This window comes from Limanda limanda, chromosome 14 (genome assembly GCF_963576545.1).
Source record: "Limanda limanda chromosome 14, fLimLim1.1, whole genome shotgun sequence".
Taxonomy (NCBI): Eukaryota; Metazoa; Chordata; class Actinopteri; order Pleuronectiformes; family Pleuronectidae; genus Limanda; species Limanda limanda.
In genome coordinates this window covers 16,643,202-16,665,255 of record NC_083649.1, presented here as the reverse complement: position 1 = coordinate 16,665,255, position 22,054 = coordinate 16,643,202, and the positions used below count along the sequence as shown (strand labels likewise).

The 22,054-nt window shown below is 39.1% G+C and overlaps 2 protein-coding genes across 2 annotated transcripts; both read left to right on the top strand.

Moving 5' to 3' along the window:
- Nucleotides 1-6,241: 6,241 nt before the first annotated feature.
- On the top strand, nucleotides 6,242-7,577 carry si:ch211-215c18.3 (uncharacterized). The gene is made up of 4 exons (XM_061085256.1): nucleotides 6,242-6,305; nucleotides 6,855-6,898; nucleotides 7,027-7,353; nucleotides 7,471-7,577. The coding sequence occupies exons 2-4, from the start codon at nucleotides 6,868-6,870 to the stop codon at nucleotides 7,575-7,577; spliced, it is 465 nt and encodes a 154-aa protein (XP_060941239.1). The 5' UTR covers nucleotides 6,242-6,305; nucleotides 6,855-6,867.
- A 3,881-nt stretch (nucleotides 7,578-11,458) lies between these two features.
- On the top strand, nucleotides 11,459-20,107 carry f11r.1 (F11 receptor, tandem duplicate 1). Its single transcript, XM_061085664.1, has 10 exons — nucleotides 11,459-11,873; nucleotides 14,788-14,847; nucleotides 15,306-15,422; nucleotides 16,834-16,974; nucleotides 17,102-17,304; nucleotides 17,396-17,498; nucleotides 17,810-17,917; nucleotides 18,706-18,718; nucleotides 18,827-18,887; nucleotides 19,016-20,107. Exons 1-10 carry the CDS (start codon nucleotides 11,822-11,824, stop codon nucleotides 19,049-19,051), a joined length of 894 nt encoding a protein of 297 aa, XP_060941647.1. The 5' UTR covers nucleotides 11,459-11,821; the 3' UTR covers nucleotides 19,052-20,107.
- The last annotated feature ends 1,947 nt before the right edge of the window (nucleotides 20,108-22,054 follow it).

Below are 22,054 nucleotides of genomic sequence, written 5' to 3'. Positions count from 1 at the left end.
TTATTGACAGTTTTCAGAGGGAACAAATCAGGGGCGGATCCAGGGGTGGGGCCAGGGGGATAAAAGGGTGTCAATTTCATAGTTATTTAATACATTTGGTCAATGCATTTGTAAATTAAATTGTCTATTAAAGACTTAATAGATTTTGAAAATATTATACATTTTAATATATTATTAATTTTTTAAAAAGGGTATGCGTTTACCCCAAATGTTTGTACGCATGGTTTAAGGACAGATTTGTGCATACGCACTGTTTGTGAATGCCCAATGTGCTTGGACACAACTATCAAATTATATTCAATGATGTGTGGCTTTGAATCAAAGCTATAGAACTAATGGTAAACAAGCAATGACTTGAATGAGCACCTTACAGAATCTTTATATCTATGGTATAAATAATTGCAGCCCTTATGGCCCCTGAAAAGTCCCAGATCCACCACTGGAACAAAGGGAAAAGTCATAACATTGATTTCTACTGACTGTGATGCACAGCCATGCTGTTCTCTTTCCAGCCGCTGCCCTGGTAAACCCTGCAGGTGTAGGTGAAGGGTTTCTCATCCGCCATAGGGGCCCAGGTGAGGCGGCACAGATTGGGAGAGACCAGGCTGACGTTGCTCCTCCGGCGGTCGTCTGCGGACACGTGGATGACATCATTGGGGTAGGTGCTGCCCACCAGCCGACTGTCCTGCCGGTATTCACAGTAAGGGCCAGGGACCTGGTAGGTGGGTGGGAACTCGCAGTCCACCCTGACGTTTCTCTCCATGTAAGTTAGACATGGAAACATCTGGGGCCCACGTGGAGTGAAGAGAAACGTATACACTGAGTTCACTGAAAGAGATGTGAGCAGGACTTGAGTCACTGATGCAGAGTGAGTGCACATAAGAGAAGAGTTACCATCAGAATACACAAAACTATAGTCTTCTTTCTGAAACTAAAACCAAAGCTACAATGACTTCAGTCAAAATTTAGTAGAGACACTATGACAAAGACAGTCTTGAATCTATTATGAGGACAGGTATATTGTTAGAGGTAATAATAACATTTCGGAAGAGATTGGATTTTATAATAATTAAGTTTAAAGATTTTCTAAAAAGTTTAGATTAAGATATTTTGTGTTTAATGTTTTAAAATCGTAAAAAAAAAACCTGGCAGCAGAAGTTGACAAACTCCTAAAAGCACTTCTATACAGATAAAAAAAACAGATACTACTATACATATGACACAATATGATATCTTTTTTTTTGTACTTTTCTTATTGAACTAAATGCAATTTAACAATTCAAAGCCATTAAGCAATTGAATGATCCTGTAAAATACAATCCATAATTTCTTGTTGTATTACTTTACAGATTACAACTTTTGTTATCTGTCAAATATTTTCAATAAAAGTAGGCTACTTTTATAAAAAAAGTTACTCATAAGTATATTTTAATGTAATGTATTTTGTAATGACACTTTTTGATTATAAAAAAAACATAAAATAGTCAGTAAATTTATTTATCTTTTTTACAGTGCACTACTGCCAACTACAGTTCCTCTAGATTTCCATTAAGATGTATTTTTGTAACTTAATTTGGGCGTTTAATCATCATCATCAATTAAGCAGAAGCCTAGTGTTTTGTTTATGGCCCGAAAAACCTCACATGTAAATCTTCACTACATGTAACATGTGACATATACCTGATAGCATAAATACAAAAATGACATGGAATGCCACATACTGTGAGTCTGGTGAGTTATCATGATCCTGGCCAGGAGGAGACAGGCGGTGGTGATCAGGTGCAGCTCCATGGCGATCGGCCCGATCAGATCAGTCACCTTCACACACACACCACGTCAGATCACCTGGCGGAGTTCAACATGGGACAACATGAGAAAGTTGCACACGCAGCAGGCCCAGAGCCCAGTGATCCCAGAATGAGGAGCACGGGATGCGCATCATAACCTGCAGACTCGGTGTAAACAGGCTAATGCACCGTGGAGCCTGGATGAGCTGCTCTCCCTGCAGCCTGGATGCAGACAGGTCTACGCCCTGAGTCTGAGCACTGCAGCAAAGTACCGAGCTGCACTCTCCCTCTCTGTGTGTGTGTGTGTGTGTGTGTGTGTGTGTGTGTGTGTGTGTGTGTGTGTGTGTGTGTGTGTGTGTGTGTGAGTATGCGCACAGCCCGTCCTCCCTGCAGGGGACAGGGCCGGACAGCCAGGCGGATAACCAGCCGCAACACCGATCTGATAACATGACATTTTCTACAACTGACATGTCTGCGCCTGGTTCTCAGCCCCTGTGGATGCAGAGTGCTCGGTCTCACCTGGTGTTTGGTCCCGGTGTGGAGCTGGAGCTGGAGCTGGAGCTGGAGCTGGAGCTGCAGCGCCGGTGTGCCTGTGCGCAGCATCAGCATCAGCCCTTCGACAGGATGCAGGGATGGAGCTGTTCGCACCCAAACACGCACATGCACAGCGGCTGATGGATGTGAGACTAGAATAAAAGAGAGAAAAAAAGAAGAAACTTATCAACTTAATGCAATGTTATCCAGAAACAGGAGTTTGGGGGGAAAATTAAGTAGAAATTCTTCCATTTATCGAAAAACCAAGTTTAAGCTCTGGACTCAGATTTCATTACTCCCTCTTGTGTGACTCATCAGGCTTATAGTGACAAGGCTTTAATGTAAGTGCGTACATTGGGATTCTACATTAGGAAACTGGAAAGTTGGTATTTTTACTGCATTGAGATGTTGGTGTCTTTATTTCTTTCAAACGTATTGTAAAACAACCAATACATTTTCAATTCATCTATAGATGTGTTATATTAGGAGTTAATGTTTTCTTGGTGCAAAGTAAGAGCTCCCTCTGCAGGACAAAAAAACTGAAGGCACCACCACAAAAAGTGACAAAGCAACTGAGGTTTTAGTGCCATCTAGTTTTAAAGAAAGGTGTGACACGTCCTCACACCCCCTGCAGTTTGTAATCTGATTTATCCATCTGCAATCCAAGTCACTCAGGCACTGATTTAGTTTTATTTAACTTTTATTAGCATGCATGGAATTATTTGCAATGGAGAATGCATCCAATAGACCAACACAGACTTAAAAAGTGAACAAATAAAACAGGAAGCTTTTATTTTGTCCAAATTATCTCTATAGCATCCAGTGTAGATTTGGTTAAAAAGAGAAAAAGTTGTTTTATGTACAAATAAAACGTGTAAAAATACAAATTTCTTCAGGAATGAATGAATGGACCGTGGACACGGTGCGTATGGCTCATATAAAACACATAGTCCTATATCCTAATCGCTCCCAGTTCCTATTGAAAAAATAAATAAAGATAACTGCTGCATTTTATGAAGTTTACCTAAATTTATATACAGTGAAAATTAAATATTGTCATAATAGAGGATGAATAGGAACAATTGGCGATGAGAGAATGTGAACCTGTACAGAGACGACTATAGGCTGTGACCGGAGGTTTGCATCTATCTGAGCCGATCATTAACCTTTACACAACTTCTTTGCCTGGCAGAGTTCGACATGAGAAAGTTGAATATGCAGCCCTCAGAACTGTCCTGTCACTGTATCCCACCAGTACACAAACAGCAGGCCTGGATGTGCTGTTCTGACTGCAGCGAAACACAAACTGCACGTAAGACGACACACTCTGTAGTTGGGGTCACTGGGGCACAAAGATCTCAGCCTGACAGCATAGCTCAAGCTTTGATGTCAGATATATATATGACATTGTATTCTTATATTTAGACTCACAGAAACTTATATTTAGTGTGAAGGCATATGTTGTAAGATGAGTCAGAAGCAATTTACAGAATTTTGTATATTTCTAAGTAAGAAATTTCCAGGATTTGTATTTTGTATGTGTTGACAATTATCAGGGGTGCGATCAAAATAATCCTAGCTGGTAGACTCATATTTAGCTATTCTAGAAAAGATGGGTCACCCCTGCAGGATACAAATCTGAATTGCACCAAAGACACATTTACATTAAAAAAAAACTTCATCCAGGCTGTGACGTAGAGGGGCAGGTGAGGATCCAGCTGTGTGTTCATGGAGGGAAATTATATACAGATACTTAAACCTACCCATTATTTGTACTCCTTTTGAATAAAGAGTCAAAATCTGACAATAACAAATGTTGTGACAGAGGCATGTAGCCTTTACAGCTTCTAATGACAACCATTTATTCATACATTTCCCATCTTTCTCTGAGAGGTAAAGTAAAGGAGAGTCAATGTGTCGCAAAACACACATTATCAGGCCCAGTGATATAAAGAGTAACACTAATAAAGGATGAGACAGATTCTGGAAAACAAACACACAAACTTTGATTAACATTGTAACAAGAAGAATATGTATTGGCTTTGTGCCTCATCTGCAGTGTATCAGCCGCCGCAGCATCCAGCAGAGGGATCTCTAATGAATACCTCTGGCAGGGATCTCTACACCTGCTCTCTCTGCCTCTGACAGTCAGAGAGAAGAGACTGATGAGTAAAAAAATCTATATATGTTGGTAATATTTAGAATAAAATGCAATGTAAGATGGTCATTTTTTCTGCTTCATTGTTTGCTGTGTTTGTGCCTTTCAGAAAACTCAGCAACTCTTCATGCAGTGTCCTTGTTCAGCTACTGTCGAGGAAGGACCTTGACAAAATGGATGAGCTGAGGGAAGAGGAGGATGCAGAGGACGCAGTGAGCCGAGCTCAGTGGATAGAACAAGGAGGAGTGTGTGTGTACTTGTACAGATATCTTTGTGAGGACTATTTTGAGTAAGAAAACCTGCAGAGTGAGGACATTTTGTTTGGTCCACACTTTCAAAGGGTTGTTTGAAAAAGTTACGATTAAGGATTTTGATGTGGGAAAAATACTCTGGAGGGAATTTCTAGTTAATCAATTATTTAGAGCTGACAGTTTTAAGCTCATGGTTAAGGTCAACAACAATATGGCCAGCATCCAATAGGACTATAGACAGGACCTAAAGCTTCCACATATAAATCAAAGGGTTAGGGGTGACAACATCATGGCATTACTAGGGCGTCACAAACACAATCGGTGTTCTAGATTAACAAGTCATTCATCATCATAGGCTTTAAATTACGTCATGATTAAAGTATAAAAAAATGAAGATGTTGGTAAAATTCAAGATTATTTTAAACAGACATCCCAGAATTAGAAAGAAAATCTGTTCAAATAAAAGTTGCTCGCTAAATCTAACATGGTTAGCAGCTCAATCATGCAGTTAGTACAAGTCATTTAGCCCCTGTTGAGATTTTTGTAAAGCTCGGAGTAAAATGCCATCTCAGTGCGTGAAGAGAACAAATGATGCTTTTAAAAATTTAGCTGGTATAGTGTTAAAGCTACTCTGCATTGTTAAATGGTAGAATGGTAATGGGGCTGTATTTCTATAGCCATTTTCTAGTGTATTCTAGTCTGATCAATAACTCAAATCACATTACAGTCCGAGTCTCATTCATCCATTCATACAGGACAGCTACACACAGCACGCTTTCTATCACACACCATTCATACATCGTCGGTACAGCCACCAGGGGCAATTTGGAGTTCAGTATCTTGCCAAAGGAATGCAAACTGGAGTTGCCAAGGTTCAAACCCCCAACCGTTTTGTTTATATATTACCCGCTCTATCTCCTGAGCCTCCACACAGATACTCTCAGTATTCTAAAAGTACCACTCTGCTACTATGTAATATTTGCGTTGTTATTTATTATGAGCCTTTAACAGAATTCTCACAAACACCAATTTGTATCATCCTTTGTGTTTTTAAGTTTTTTCTTTGTGTTTTCTTCACTTATGCAGATATAAATTGTGCGTAATAGATCTTTAATACATGTATTTCAGTAATCTCTATGTTTATATCAAAATGTATGTGTTATAATTTATGTTGCCATAGGTGACAAACTTCTTTCCCACACACTGAACGATGAGACGTAGAAAATCCGCGGAGGTGCCTCAGCTCATCAGATCCTCAATACAATATTTCCATCTTTTGATTATGGGCCCGGATATCTGAATATTGACATGTGAGCCTGTGTCCTCCTGTAAAACAGTGGGTACAAATCAATAGAAATCCTCACATAATACAGAGAGACGTCCCAAAGTCCCCTCACCGGAGCAGCATTTTCTCCCACCTTCTCTCCCCCCCTCCCTTTCTATCCCTCCCTCCCTCCCTCCGTCCCCCTGCCTCTCTCTCTCTCCTATGTTTCTTCTATAAGCCGACCTCTACTGTATCTACCCCCGACATCACACTGCAGAGCACTGAGGGAAGCTCAAACTGCATCAGACAAGGTGAGAGTCATTCATATACTATCACATATATGATGCATCTCGGCCACACGGGATCAAAGATGGTCTTTAACTGTGTCATTCAGAATAATCTCCTTCCTTTCTTTTATTCTGAATGATATCTTCGGTGTCGGCATGAAAGCAAATGGATGAATGAAGGTGCGAGTGGGTTTGCATTGCTGAAGTGCTCCGTGCATTTTCTTGACATCTCCAGTGGGCAGATTATCAACCCACAGGAATGCGTCAATGTTGGCAATTTACCAGAGAAGTTTGCAGGTCATCCCCGCGGAGCGCAAATACCGAGGCTGTATTGCACTCAGTTATTCAGTAATATGGAACACTGACTTTTTTAGCTGCAGATGTGGAGGAATACCATCTCTGAAACCCGACCCCCTACTCTTTACGGCACAGTCGGCTTTATTTGTTCAGAACTTCCATAATGCAAAGACATTCAAGCAAAATGAAAAGTCAGGCGGTAGCTTCTGCTGCTTTGATTTTGCTCTAACTCTGACTATTCTTACGGTTTGTTCTCTTTTCTTCGTCTTTTTTCAGGAGAGCTGCAAGAATGTTCCTCCTTACAACATTTTTCCTCTTCGGTAAGAAGATTTAGGGTTTACATGATGTGGATGGAGAATATTTGTTCTTGAATATTTTACTCTGGCATTGATTTTATGTATTTAATAGATCTGGTGAATGTCTCCTCATCTTTGTTTCACACTGTAAGTAGGCTTTGCATCAGCCCAGAGGATAATACAGTTGAACTACTGCTCTATAAACGAGCACCACCTCCGCATGGATTGCAGATATTCGCTCTCCGGTGAGTCACCAGAACCCTTTTGCAAGTACACACAGGGCGAGCGACTCTTCGACACCACCGACCCAGATGAGGAGCAGCACGCCCCCTTCAGAAAGCGTGCCAAAGCTCGCATCTTCCCAGGCAACATCTGTCGCCTGCTGTTTAAAAACCTGCCCAACGGCAAGTCCAACTTCACCTGCAACATCAGACAGGCCAACTCGACCACAGTGTCCAAAACCTCAGTGGTGGAGAAAAGTAAGCTTTAACACTTTTACCACATCTGTGCACGTCCTGTTGGGGACATATAACATTTGAGGTGCAGCCAAACTAACATTCCTCCTTCTGAACTTGCATTATTGTGTCTTATTGCAGAGCTCCTCCTCCCCTGCTCAGCGAAAAGTATCCTGTTACAAAGCTGCAGTGGCCTACTGCTGACCTTGATGACACTTCCGATGCTGCTGGAAATTCACTGGCTGTGAACGAGGCGCCAAACTGCAGCATACGTTAACACTGCACCCATAATCATCCGGTGACTGCATTTGGCCTTCGCACAAGTGGTGCATATGCACAAAGTGCAACGAGTGGAACTGAATGTATGTACGATATATGCTGCGTTTATGTGACAAGCCTGCATACTCGGCATCATGCTCCCAATACTAAGCACAATACGTGCTACTGCTGCATTCTCTGTATACTCTACAGCGCAATCACATATAATCAGTTGTAGAAATACACACTATAAACCTGTATAAATCACAGAGGTGGTTCACAGGATGACTATCAAAAAGCATGAATGTGACTTAGTTCTGAAATTGAAAATCTATATTCTGTATTATTAATATCAATGTATCAATATTCAATAACTTTTTTAATTCAGTTCAACGTAATCAAATATATTGAGCTTTAGCCTTTAGTCTTCATAGCAAGGTGGAAAACTTGTCAATGAAGGCTGCAAAAACGAGGGATGAGAAAGACTTTAAAAATGCTTTTGCTTAAGCATTTTAAATGTTCCCAGCTCGGTAATAATGCAAAACTGCACCCCGCAAAGTGACATTATTGCTGAGTTGCATCGCTCTTTAAAATAAGCAATCTATTTGGCCTGACTGAAATCTGTCCCCTGTGTCTCTTTGTTGGCTGCCAAGCAGTGAGGGGAGAAGGAGGCGACCTTGTGCCACACAGGTCCTCTGGTGGAAGATTGTGTTGTATTTGTCGATACGAGCTGGGCAGGGCAGCACCCTTTGGCTTTGGCAGCGAACAAACTGATGATGAGGACAGAAGCGAAAAACTTTCAAGGTACAAACTTTCGAACTAAGTAATGAAGCATGCATGAGCAATAAAGTCTCCATTCTATTGTAGGGAGATGAGGTATATAAAACCGAAACACACACTCAGTGTTTATTTCGCCTTTCACTTGTGCCTAAGACACATGATCCATGTTCAGCCGAGGCTGTAAGTGCACAGACTGTCTCCGAGGGCTAAAGGTCAGATCCACATCAATGGTCCTATTTATATATATTTACACTGAATATGCTTTTGATGGTGCAATGTATTCTCTCATTATGTAAAAGATTTTGTACTCGTATATAGTTGAGTAGGCGGCGTGTGGATAAAGCACAAGCATTTAAATGCACTGAAAAGCTCTGCTGTATGTATTGTATGATGACAGTAAACTGAACTGCTTTTCAAATGAGACTAACCAACCAAACTGAATCATTCAACAGCGTTGAGACTATTTTTCTCGAAAAAACAAATATAATGTACATGTTAAATAAAAATATATGTGCATGAAGTCAGTTGTGCTTGTCGAGTCTGTCCTGTCCTGTAGAGGGCGGCACTGGGTAAAATCAGAAAGTACTAGAATTAGTCAAAATAAGAGGGATTTGATGGTAGCGTTTTACAGACGTGTAGCAATGATGTTAACGATGATATAAAGGAGAGTTTCCTGTTGAGCAGGTAGTTTTGGGAATGCCATTTGGTGCCCCCTAAAGACAGAAAAGAGAAAGCATTAATATTACGGGAAACGTGCTGAAAATCCAGAAATGCAGCAAAAATACACAAAATAAGTTGTATAATAATGTAAAAAGGGTAATGTTAGGGTAGGATAAGTCAGGTATGTTTAGATTGGGATGTGTTGGCATAGTTTAGGTTAGGTAGGGTTTGGATGGGTTGGATTAGGGTGGAATAGGTTAGGTTAGTTAAGTTATTTAGGTTATGTTAGTATAGGACAGGTTAGGACGGGTTAGGTCAGGCTATGACAGGTTAGGTTATGATAGGATAGGTTAAGCTGGGTTAGGTTTGGATGGGTTGAATATGTGTAGGTTAGGCTAGTAAGGTTATGTTAGTATAGGACAGGTTAAGACAGGTTAGGTTAAGTTATGATGGGATGTGTTGGCATAGTTTAGGTTAGGATATAGGGTAGGTTGGGTTGGATTAAGTTTGGATGGGTTACCTTAAATTACATTAAGTTAGGTTAGGTTAGCTGAGGTCTGCTTAGGTTAGCAAAAGCATTCATATGATGGTGCTGTTTATCTAAAGCATTTTTGACATGTGTTTTTGTATTTTCTACCTTGTTACACAATATTAACATAGGTATGCAGACAGCCAAGTAAAGTAAGTGAACGCCCATACGTTACACCCACAACTCCCAACCGTTGGCATTAACATGTTGCTACAACTGACTCTGCTCCTCTGAGAATCCTGCAATATTTTGTAACCTGGATGAAGGGATTTGTCTCCAGGGATTTAAGGGCGTTAAAATGTGCAGTGACATTTAGCTTTGATAAGTTGTGACCAGCTAGTTTGCCAGTTCATCTGAGGTCAGTCAAGCTCTGCAACAAACTGGGAAAACCCTTGGGGGGACCTTATGTTAAAACTAAAAATGATTTTTTCCGGAAAAAGTTAGATGTTTAATATTTATATATAATAATTCGGTGCTGCAGCACTTTGACTTATTCTGCTGTAATTGAAAGTAAGGGGCCTAGGCCAAATCATGAAATCTGTCCAAGCACCAAAAAGTCTGTATACTTTTGACCATAAAGTGAATATTCTGTTAACCTTAGGAGTCAGCATAAAAATATTTGCACATTAAAGTTAAAGTAACAGTACCCAACCTTCCCCTTGTGGCCAATTATACAAGCTGCGCAAGGTGTCTCACACACTTGAGTCTCCATGTTGATCAATAAATCACATTCATAACATAATAACATTACACAAAAATCTACCTGCATTCTAAGCGACGGGGTTCAACTGTTTCACTTCCAAACTTGTTTGTCTAAACACCTTTATTGAACATTGCAGGTGGTGCTTTACATTCCTTGTCTAGTTAATTTCGGTGAATAAATTCAATTTACATGCGTAGAAATAAATCACATTTTAGCCAATGTTGATTTTGTAAATGCTGTATATCTACTGTAGCCTATGCTGACAGTAGATATGCAGTAGATATAAATCAAATTACAATTCACTAATCTGTAAAACTGCATTATATCTACATTGTGAAACATCTGCATTTCACAGAGAGGAACTTGTCATTTATCTACAGAAACTGAGGAGAATGGAAACTGAAACCCCAGGAGCTCACAGAAGGAGAAAGGGAAAGAGGAGACAACATAATAGGCTACAACTGATACTCCTGCATTCAGACTGTGGCAGTGTTTGTCCAGCAGATACTAACAGACTGAAAATCTGTTACAGTGTTTTATGTATCCACTGTAGCTGCTGTGTCAACTGTAAGTTTCAGCTTTCCATTATCATTATTTTTAATATTAATACTATTATTTATTATTTGTTTGTTGTTGTTTTCATAATTGTAGTAGTATTAGTAGTACCAGTAGTAGTAGTAGTACTTGTTATCTGTAGATATTGGCTTATTTGTTTTGGTTTCTAAGGTTATGACTGCATTAATATATTTTAGTTTGTGCACATATCTTTACTAATAGTTTGATGGCTCAATGGAGCAGTAAAACATTAATAATTGGAATATAAATTGTATAAACAGCAATGTTACATAAGTATATAGTTTTCTTTAAACTTAAAAAGAAATGTGTTTGTGTGTGTGTTTACTTTCAATGTATTACATATGGACTAGAAATAGGCGACACTCTGATCCCATGCTGTGAACTTTGACGGATTCGAAAAGAAACTTAAGCAAAAGATGTCGCTAAAAATTTAAAATGTGATTTTTATCAAAATAAATATCGAAACATCACAGTGAATTAATGAGGACTGTTTTCTTATGTTCCTTCTGACTCATCGTGGATCACATCTGTCCGGGGAGAGGAGGAGGAGGAGGGGGAGGGGGAGGGGGAGGGGGAGGGTGAAACAGATTAAAATACATCAAAATAAAGAAAAACGGTGTCACATCTGTTTCCACCTGCAGAGCCGAGAGCAGAGTGAACCCGCTTCACTTTGACGGCGCGTTTCGTCCTCTTCAGGTTACAGGTGCCTGCTGGTTTCCAGTCGGACCAGTTCGTCTGCTTTCCTCTCGTCACCTGTGAGCAGCCGGAAGTCAGCGGGAGCTTCCACTGCAGTTTGTTGTTACCTGGGCGGACTCCGCAGGTGAGAGAGCTCGGTGATCACAGAAGCGGACTCCGGTCGACACGGCAGCGGATTTAAAAAGCGAGGAGGAGAATCTCACACCAGGAGTTCACTCGACGGGAGGAACGTGTGTTTTTATTCCTTCTGTTTCCCAGGAGAGTTCCTGCGTCGTGTGAACGGATCGAACATGCTCGGGTCCGGGCTGCTCCCACTGGCTTTGTTCCTCTGCGCAGCCACAGGTGAGAGGTTTCTACTCACACAACTCAGCTCAGGTCCATTTAGAAACAATTCAACATCTGTGTTCGTGTGATTCTCTAACTTCCCAACAACTCTGATGATACCAGTCAAGTGTTAGTTGTTGTAGTTTGCTGCTCTTCGTCAATATGAGCCTCGAGGCCTTCTCCTGGAAAACAACATGTTGATCTGCTGGGTATATTTCTCCTTTATATATGAGTTAAGGAGGCTGGTAACAAGGTGACCTTCATTTAAACTGAATAATTTAAATTTAAATAGTGATTTTATAGCGTCTCTTGTTAATAAATTGCAAGTTGTTTGGTATTTTACAACTTAATCCCTGATGTTTTTAATCAAAGTTGCACTACTAGGGCCTCAAATATGTGGTAACAAGAGGGGGAAGGTTTATTAGTTCCTCCTCAAAATAAATGCCATTGTGATGTGGTCACTGAAGTGGAGAAGGTGCTTTACTGACACAGCAGGAAGGTTCACTGCATTTTCACATTCCTTCTCCCACTGTGCTGATTAGTAGTTTAAATATAAGATAACCTGCTCCTTTATTAGTCCCACTACGGGAAAACTTACTAAAGCTCACTAACAAAATTAGACATAAGTAAGAAGTAGTACATCATGACATATAAACACACGGTAATATAAACATACTGTATAAACAGAATAGATGAACATTACTTGTATTATGCAGCTCCAACGTCCTGATACAATACAACATAGATTAGAATAAAAATAGTATATCCAGTGTAAATAGATTATATTGCTTAGTGGCCATTGAATTGCTCTGATAGAAATGAGTACAACATCATGTTTTCGAAGAAGGTGGATGCCGAGCTCCCTGTGGAATTAATTCCTTCTTTTGCCAAGTTTTTCATCGATCTTGCACTTGAACTGCATCCTGTGAAGAAAGTGAAAACTGGGAACACACCCCAGGTTCCCAGCTCGCATCATGTGAGCCAGCTACTTGGATCTAATTTGTCCGGCTGAGCAAATGCATTATTCAAAGTAGCGGCTAATGACGTCCTGCTTGTTGGTAACGTCACATGTATTTTAAAAGGTGATGCGTGTGGAGCTGTAGCAGTGTTAAGAGTTTCCAGGTTGTTTGTCCCACACGTCAGTGCACCCTGCTTTCTAATCTGTTCACCTGCTAAGTTATTTATCTCCCCAACGCCGAAACTCTCCAATTATGCAAACAAGGAAGTCACAGAGTCCTCAGGTTTCACTTTACACTGGAGCTCTGTCTCTCTCTCTCTCCGCCAAACCCAAACTGTGACAGTGCTGCCTGGTCCCACCTGAGACCAGATGTTAAAAATGTCTGCAAGTCACTAAAGCACCTGGCCAATAAACATGTCACTTGTGAGTTTGAATGATCAACTCAAGTCAATTTAAGACCCTTGCTTTAGCTTTAACTTGGTTGTGAGCTGGGTTATGTACACAATGAATGACTCAACACACGGTTGATAATTAACTGGCTCCTGTCCTCTGTCGTCACTGAAATCCCTTTCTGACTCGTCAAACAACAAGTAGCAGTTGAATCATCTCGCTCCCGACACTTAACGCAATGGCAGCGGTGTATTGTAATGTAAAGTGTTGCCACAGATGCAGAAATGGGGTGAGAGACCGGCCGGACTCTGTCAGCTTTAATGATTTAGTCAGCCGTGTCTGGTGTCAGCTCTGTCGTGCCCGATAAGACCAAGTATCAGTGACACTCGCTTGTGGTTTCACCGGAAGTTAGCAAGCCACATTTTTGTCGCCCACGCCCTGAAGGCTCATAAGCACGCTGGCAGCAGTTTTACAAGGGGCGTGTTCTCTGATCAAGTGTTTTTACTGGGAACTTTAGTAGAATATAAATAACGTGAGGCAATGATGAGCTGGGTTCATACCTTTTTTTTTTTTTTTAATTTATTGGTAACACACATAGATATTTATAGTCTTGTTTGTAAGGCAGCAGCTAAATTCTATCTTCACAATGAGTCAATCATTTAATTTTCTTGGCAAATCGACAAATCATTTAGTCTTTAACACGTCAAAGTATTTCATACCGATCATCATCATCGTCATTTTCTCAAAGGGGAAATTGACTTCATATTATCCTCTAGATATTTGATTTACTATCAGAGAAAAAGTAAAAATATAAATATTTAAATTTCGAACACAGCGAGGGTACAAGTTTTATTTCTTCTCGACGGATATGGAGTCTTTGGTGCTGCTACCAATATTAAGTATAGTGTAACATTTTTGCTACCAATCAAATCCATAAATAAATAGAACACAAATACAAACCAATTTACAAAACATGTTGTTTTACATAAATGTTTGTCTTTTCAGCATTGTTTATTGTATAATAGGTAATTTAAGGCTTTGGTCAAACATAAACACTGAGAGCTATGTAATGTTAAAAGACTCATATTGGCCAATAGATGTACTGGTCAGGCTCTGTTTATTTTTCTTTAAAATGACAGCATCAGTTTCACACATTATTCTTTAAAAGAGAAACCAAGAATTTCTGCTAATCTCAATCCCAGTAGTCGCCCCATCCTCAGTTCAACTAGCCTCAATATCCTGGGCTGCTTCTTGTGTTTTAGCCTCATGAATATTACAACAAAGAGTTTTTTTTAATCCAGCTCTGGCCTCATACGAAGAAGACTAAAAATACAGGCTTCCCTTCCAACTCTGTAACTACAACATGACCGTTCTGTCTGCTCTGGATTGGTGCTGCTGCTGTCCTCAGAACACTATATCATCGAGCTAATAATCATAATCAATATTCTTAGAGATGGAAAGATGTAGCTCTACTCACAGATAATGAGAATTAACGCACAGCAACCTGTGGTCTTAAGATACAAATTACTAAAATAAGGATACTTTATTCTAATCAGTGTTTTTTTGTTATGTCCCTGTGTTTAGGTGTAAGAGGCTTCACAGTCTCTACCAGTACTCCAGATGTGCGGGCAAAAGAGAATGAGGGTGAGTCCTGAGAGTATAAATTAATTTGAATGTAGAGGGTTCGCGTCATCTTGACGTTTGCATGGACATTGCTCTGTGAGATGTTTGTGAATCCAAAGAGAAACACAAGTCAGCCTCTTTCAAGCTGTTGTTCTTTTCATTCCACAGTTGTATTCTAAAAATAAAAGTTGTGTGATTGTATTTTCATCTTTGATGTCTTGGAGTAAAGTCATGTTTTTTCTGTACTATTGTAGTTATTATTCTTATTAGGGGTGTAACAATTATGCATCTTGAGCTGATACAACTATGGCCCCTGGTATGATCTTGATGATTTTTTTGCGGCAGCGATACAAGATTGCGGATATCCGTATCACAGTTCTCCACTTGTAGTAATAATGATAGTAGTTATAATAATCATAGTGATATGATGTGTGGGTATTGTGCATTCTCTTACTGTGAGTGTATGTCTGTTATTTCAGGAGCTGACCTAAAATGCACGTATTCGGGGGACTTTGGTTCAGATGCCAGAGTTGAGTGGAAATTCAAGAACTTAAAAGGCTCTCAGGCGTATGTGGTTTTTGATGGGAAACCAACAAGTAAGTAGATGGAAGTTTCTTTCTTTTGTGTCTGTCAAAGTAAACATTTTCCCACTTATGTGTTTATCTCCTCAGAGGAAGTTCTGTTTCTGATCTTAAAGTCTCTGTCCCTATTTTAGTTGGCGTAATATCTCGAAAACTGCTAAAAAAGATTTAAGCTCAGCTTGCATACATTTGACACATTTCTCAAAACATTCATATTCAACTAGGGCCCTATGAAATCCGTTTTGTTTTTTTCCAAATTCCGTTTTGTTTTTTTCCAAATTCCGTTTTTTCCGTTTTCATTTTCATGAATTCCGTTTTTACACTTTAAGCTATTTAAATCATCAGAACGAGTGTCAAATAAGTGCGAACGAATACATTTATTAAAACATCACAACATTGCACTGTTTTCAGTGCTTCAAATAAGAACATTACATAAATAATAAAGTGCTTATAAACTTTTCACATTGTCCTTAAAGTGTAAAAAATGCATAACTGAGGACTTGAGGACCCTTTTTGTAACAATAAAAAGTGCTTATAACCTGTCCTTCATTTTAACAAATCATAACTGTGAATAAAAACATTTAGTCAAAGCACTGTTTGAAGAATACATCAAACCAGGGGACAAACAATGCAGAATTAAATTAAACCTTAACCTGCAATAATTTTAATTTAAAACGGCAGTCATGTGTTGATCAAACACTCGAGGCAGGTGAGTCTGGCGGAGGCTGCTGGCATTTTGGGGGAGCGCTCCTCCGTGTTTACAGTGTTTGACTAGAATTGTTGTTCCGCTCTGAATTTTGGGGTTAAAACCGAATTATTAAGCTTTTTGGAAGTTTTAGGCATTTCCGCGGTCAGCCGCGGGCGCTTCAACTTCTTGTTAGGAGCGGGGGCGGGACCTATTGTTTGCATCCCTGCTAACTAGGATGGAGTGGTGGACCGGGTGTTTTTAGCATTGTTTTGGGAGTGACTGCTAAACATTCAGTGAGGTTAATGTCACCTGTATTGTTTCCCTTTCTCTCGAAACTGAATTTCACCAGAATAATGGCGAATTCCGCTGCATTCCGTGTTAACAGTAGATTCCGTTTTTATTGTCCGATTCCGTGATTCCGTCCGCGTTTTCGTTATCGCGGAAATCATAGGGCCCTATTCAACCTGTCTTAATTTCATTTATTAAAAAGGTATACATTTCTCTTATAATTGTTGGCAAAATCCTTGTGTGTTGCGACCACACATCATATTTCATACCATTCTGTAATCTCTAAATCAACAGGGACGATGCACACAAGTTGAGTTGACATTTGCTTACAGCCTGTGTTGCATGATGCAGATTGAAAGTTTCAAATGTTTCTAAATAACAAGTTAAGAGAATCAGGAAGCTAAGCATGAATCTTTTGTTTTGTTATCTAATGCAACGACTTTTCTGCAGCGCCATATTCTGAACGAGTGACAATGTACGGCACCAATATTAGATTCAACAAATTGAGCCGTGACGACAACGGAGTGTACGACTGTGAGGTGTCTGGCGGCGGGCAGTTTGGGGAAGTCAGGGTGAAGTTGACAGTTGAGGGTAAGGATTCCCAAAACAAGCCTCACACCACAAAATCAATGATATTTGGACATAAACTTAGTCCTGAGTTTAAGTGTTGCAATGTGCATGGGTAGACTTACTGAAAACTGAACGTTATGTCCCGCAGTGCCTCCAGCTGCGCCACTGTGCAGGATCCCCTCCTCAGTGACGACGGGCAAAAAGGCCATGCTGACCTGTCACGACAACGTTGGCTCACCTCCTTGCCAGTATAGGTGGTACAAAGATAGCACGCTCCTGCCCCCTGAACCTCAAAAGCTTGCTGCCTTCAGAAACTACACCTACTTGCTCAACACAGACAATGGCGACCTGGTGAGCTACTTATTTACTATGACTGTGTTTTGTCTTTACTGAGAGGGTTGTGGCTTTTTAAACTAAAAACGTGTCATGTCTGTCTGCTCAGGAGTTTGCCAGGGCAGCCAAGATGGACTCAGGAACATACTACTGTGAGGCGTTCAATAACGCTGGTCCTCCTCAGCGCTGCAAAGCAGTGAGAATGGAAGCCCGTAAGTGCGCTTCACTTTCATTTCAACAGCTTCAATGATACAGATGCTTTGTATTCATTCAACAACTTCCAGCCAGTGTCTGTGTTTTGCAGTTTAATGCCCTTAAGGGCATTTTTCTATTTATCAATAGAGAAAATAATACAAATTGAATCAAAAAGACTAAATCTTCATTTGCAATAATTTTTTAATAATTTGGGTGCTGAAGCAGTTTGAGTTTAACTTTTGCTTATTTATTTATTTTTATGAAAAGTTACTAGTTTACCTCTCCACTGTAATTCAATGTATCCTTAAAGTGGGATGTTTTTTTTAAGGTGACCTTAACACTGGAGGAATTGTTGCTGGAGTAATCATTTTTCTGCTGCTTCTGGCCCTGCTCGGATTTGGCATTTGGTATGCTTACAAGAAAGGATACCTGCCCAGTGAGTGTTCAACTTTTTACTAAATCATTGAATTTGAAATGATCTATATTCTCAAACTCAGTGTTGAGTTTCTGCAAATCTTGGACGAGGGTTGTCACGGTGTTGACCAAACCCACATTTTATGTGGGTTTGTTTCTGGCTAATGCTACATTTAAGAAACCCACTTCTCTAAAAGCTCTAACAAAAAACTGTACAACTGTGGTTTTGTAGCAGTGAATCCTTGATTCCTGGGAAATGTAATTTTCTTGCTTTATCTGTTGGAAACTTGTATACTTAAAGATGTGGCATCAGATTGGTACAGATATTCGCAATACCCCAGCCAGCATTTATGGGGTTATCATATGTGGTATCGTAACATTTACAAACAGCCACTGTTAACGGCTGATTTGACGTACCTCTAATTGTGCCTGTTGCCAAATTAACCTAAATGCAAAGAAAGCACTAGTTTGCAAACTGCATATTCACTGAAGCCATGGCAACGTAATGTTCTCTATTCACATCCCCTAAAGACCCCAGATTATGGGGATTATGTGTTGTCGTAATTACTTTGTCTGGATTGAAGCCCACAGTGTTAGTCTGTGATTATATGTAGGTTACGCAGTATAAGTTTGTATTACTATACCCTTGATTAATAGATTTACTTTTGATTTACACCGCTAAAGACAATATTAAAACTCCTGTTCCAACATGAATACGTGTCTTTATGGAGGCTTTGTGAAAATGGATTGTACGTATTGTATACCAAGTACTTCATCTTACTGATGATGTTTCCCTTTTCCCCTCCACAGAGAAAGGTGAAAGGTAAGAAGATTTACTTTTTAATTGTTTTTACTGAATTTGAGCAGATAATCAACAAGCCGATCTTCCATTTCTGTCACCAACCTCAACATGTTTTTGTTTTTTCTTCAGCAAACCAAAGCCTAACGTGGTCTACCAGCCTCCATCTTTGTACGGCGGTGAAGAAGAAGACGTAAGGATGAACCTGCCTGTTTTTGACCTGTCACATGCATTGTTAATATCTCAAATCTTAATATCACAGTTTTATTATAAGATTATTTGGATTCTTTTGTGATATTTATTTGGTGTGTTTGTTTGCAGAGGGATTTCAAACAGAAGTCGTCATTCGTGGTATAGTCCACAAGAAGATGTCCCTACAGGAGATCACCTCGGGTTTCAAAATGCTCTCAGCTTGTTTGTTTTCTGACAATTTCCTATTCTGTTGAGTAAGTTGCAACAGATAGATAATGAGATTTTAATGGATTGTGCTGTGACCAATTTGGTATTCCGATATTTCTCCAGCTATGTTTTGAAGTGTGTGCGTTTCTAATTTGTTTTGTTTAAATGTTGCATCTTCATGTAAATACTAGATATAATACAGATAATATCAGCACCATCAATTGGGTTTTTAAAGCAGTTTTTTTTGTGGATGTTAGTTGCGAACACACACATAACAAACTACTTATTGAAGAACAATAGAAACAATTTTAGTAAAGTACAATAGACACATTCTTCTCAGATAATGCAGTGTCTTGATGGAACTTTTTAAACTCTTAGAGATATTGTTATGTCTTATATCTCTGTCTGTCTGTTTTTTAATAATGCAAAAGTTATTGTAATGTAAACTGTTCTTTCTGTATTGCTTTACTAAGGTTTTCTTCCTTGTAGATAACATTCTTTTTAAATTACATGAGTTGAAACTAGGAAGTGTTTTTATCAAGCTCCTTGGCACCAACTACAAACTTGGTTCACATCATCTCTGGCTGTTGTTATGATGACTATCGTGTTTCAGGGACACATTTTCCTGAACATATCATTAAGTAGTTGAAATATATTATGTGTAGACGTGTTGTCTCAGAAATACATTTGCAAACTTAACGGCTACGTTGACATTAAAATCATAAAATTAGTTTCATCAGCGAACAATTAATGGTAATGTGTTAAACATCATGCATCACCTTTTCATAACCATTATTTACCCTGAAATGGTGGTTCTGTAGTCGACCTCCAGACACTGAAATGACAGAAGATGATTTTGTATCATGCACAAACTCAGTAAATGTCTTTGGGTAGTTTGCTTCACTGCACATGTTCTGCATTGCTTGGCCTTTTTATAGACATTCTTAGAGCTGTTGTGTCAGCTGATGATTGTAATGTTGCTTAATGTATCGGTTAATAAAAAGATTGTTTTTACATGTCTCTTTTTCTCTTGTGTCAACAACTTAGTATTCAGCTTTACTCAGTAAAGCCTCATTATAAAAAACTTGTCTTTAATATATTTGTTTTTCTATTTATTTGTACGTGTCTGAGAAATGGAAAGTAGATTTTTTACTGACAAGGCCAAGGTGTACTAAATAACAAATTATATTATTTAAGGATCCACGAAAAAAGTTAAAAAAAAAAAAGTTTGCTATGCAAATGCTACTGCACCCTCTTTAGCCCTCTGTTCTATGAGCTACTCATCTATTTCAATATATTACTCAAAAGTGCACAGTCATGCGGTAAGGCATAACTTACTCCAAAAGTAATGGTTCAGTGAAGAGCATGAAGCATACAGTCACTCGTGCATCATCAGCAGTCTGGCTGTAAGGGAACTACTGTCTAGATTTTCTATGTGCGCATCCTTATGTCCCCCCCTTATGGACACATGGTATAAAGATGACTATAACTTGTGACTTTTAAACCAGCAAGTAGAACAAAGACTAGAGGAATATGTCTCCACCTTGTAAGCAGTCACAAAAAATGTTTTCTGTAACTTGTGAGGGAGAAATGTTGAAACCAGTGGATTTTTTTATGTAAATGCTGAAATTTTAAAGTTTTGAATCACTACTTGTGCAGGGAAATTGTTTCCTTTTCTAACAATCAAGATATAAACACACAGAGTATAGTGGAAACGCTTTAGTCACTTTAGATGTTTAGATTCTTATCCATCATGCAGCACTATGAAGGAGGCATGTGATCAGTCCCAGAAATATCAACAGAGACAAGGAGTCTGAACATCATGGAGTCATTTCACATAAATTACATGATGAGACAGAGACCGCCACAATCCACAGATCTACCAACTTTATTTTTTTTATGAACAGACAGCCTAGTCACTAGGACCCAACATTTTTGTTACAATGTGAATAAGCTATGTTTTTTCTTTAAGTCCTTCCTGCTCACACAAGAGGGGGATATTCCCTTTAATGTTCATGATACAGGCTGACAGTTTGTGCATGTCCATGTTGTCAGCGCAGTGGGGTTTCAAAATAAAATGTATGGACTAAAAGTGTAGAATCAAAAAGTCGACACAAGTCCTGATGTTGACCAAGATGGACTGTTAATTGCTTGACGATCATAATCTACATACACTTATAATGTGATCTCACCACAGACACATTTCAAAATCAAATAAATACGTGCAGTGCAATGCAGAAATAAGCGGGTGACTTTTTAAGTACAAACTACTATATTGGAAAATTGTTTTTAATAAGCTGACAAAATATTCAAACATGAGCTGCCATGGCAACTGGTGAGTTATAAATTATTGACTGCCAGAGAAAGTTTGTTGATGTCATCCTCTGGTCAGTTGATCCGCTGTCTAACATGACTAACATTTTACAATGTAGTATTTTTGTGACACAAATATTTTCATTATTATGTTATGAGCAAATCTTTTATACATAAAGGTAGATAATTGTTAAGGTTGCTCCAAACCTTACTTCAATCCTTAAAAATACTGGAAAAGAAAGGTGCCGTAAGACTCTGGCTTAGGCCTATTTGAGTTAAATATTGAATAACCCTGATTAAAGTTTGTATTATTTAGGTTGTATTTAACTCCTCATGGAGCTACTGATTATTTCTATTCGTTTTGTTTTTGTAAATAAATAAGTAAATGATAACAACTGAACGACACTAGTAAGAGAGTATACAACTATTAACTATTAAGAAACATAAATTATGATTCCTCATACAGCTGATTTTACTGCATTCTTTCTCTCCAATATGAGTGTATTGTCCCTGTAAGACAAGTGTACTGTCTCTTTAAGACGACGGATCTGTCTCTTTAATAAGAAGAGTACTCCCTCTTTAATTAAACTGTACTGTCCCTTTAAGAAGACTGCACTGTCTCTTTAAGGGAAGTGTACTGTCTCTTTA

Bases quoted from the DNA above. Each gene is read 5' to 3' on its own strand.
- si:ch211-215c18.3 (XM_061085256.1), top strand. From the start codon at position 6,868: ATGTTCCTCCTTACAACATTTTTCCTCTTCG. The intron at 6,899-7,026 runs GTAAGAAGATTT...TCACACTGTAAG, and splicing joins TACAACATTTTTCCTCTTCG to TAGGCTTTGCATCAGCCCAG. The intron at 7,354-7,470 runs GTAAGCTTTAAC...GTCTTATTGCAG, and splicing joins AACCTCAGTGGTGGAGAAAA to AGCTCCTCCTCCCCTGCTCA.
- f11r.1 (XM_061085664.1), top strand. From the start codon at position 11,822: ATGCTCGGGTCCGGGCTGCTCCCACTGGCTTTGTTCCTCTGCGCAGCC. The intron at 15,423-16,833 runs GTAAGTAGATGG...ACTTTTCTGCAG, and splicing joins TTTTGATGGGAAACCAACAA to CGCCATATTCTGAACGAGTG. The intron at 17,305-17,395 runs GTGAGCTACTTA...CTGTCTGCTCAG, and splicing joins ACACAGACAATGGCGACCTG to GAGTTTGCCAGGGCAGCCAA.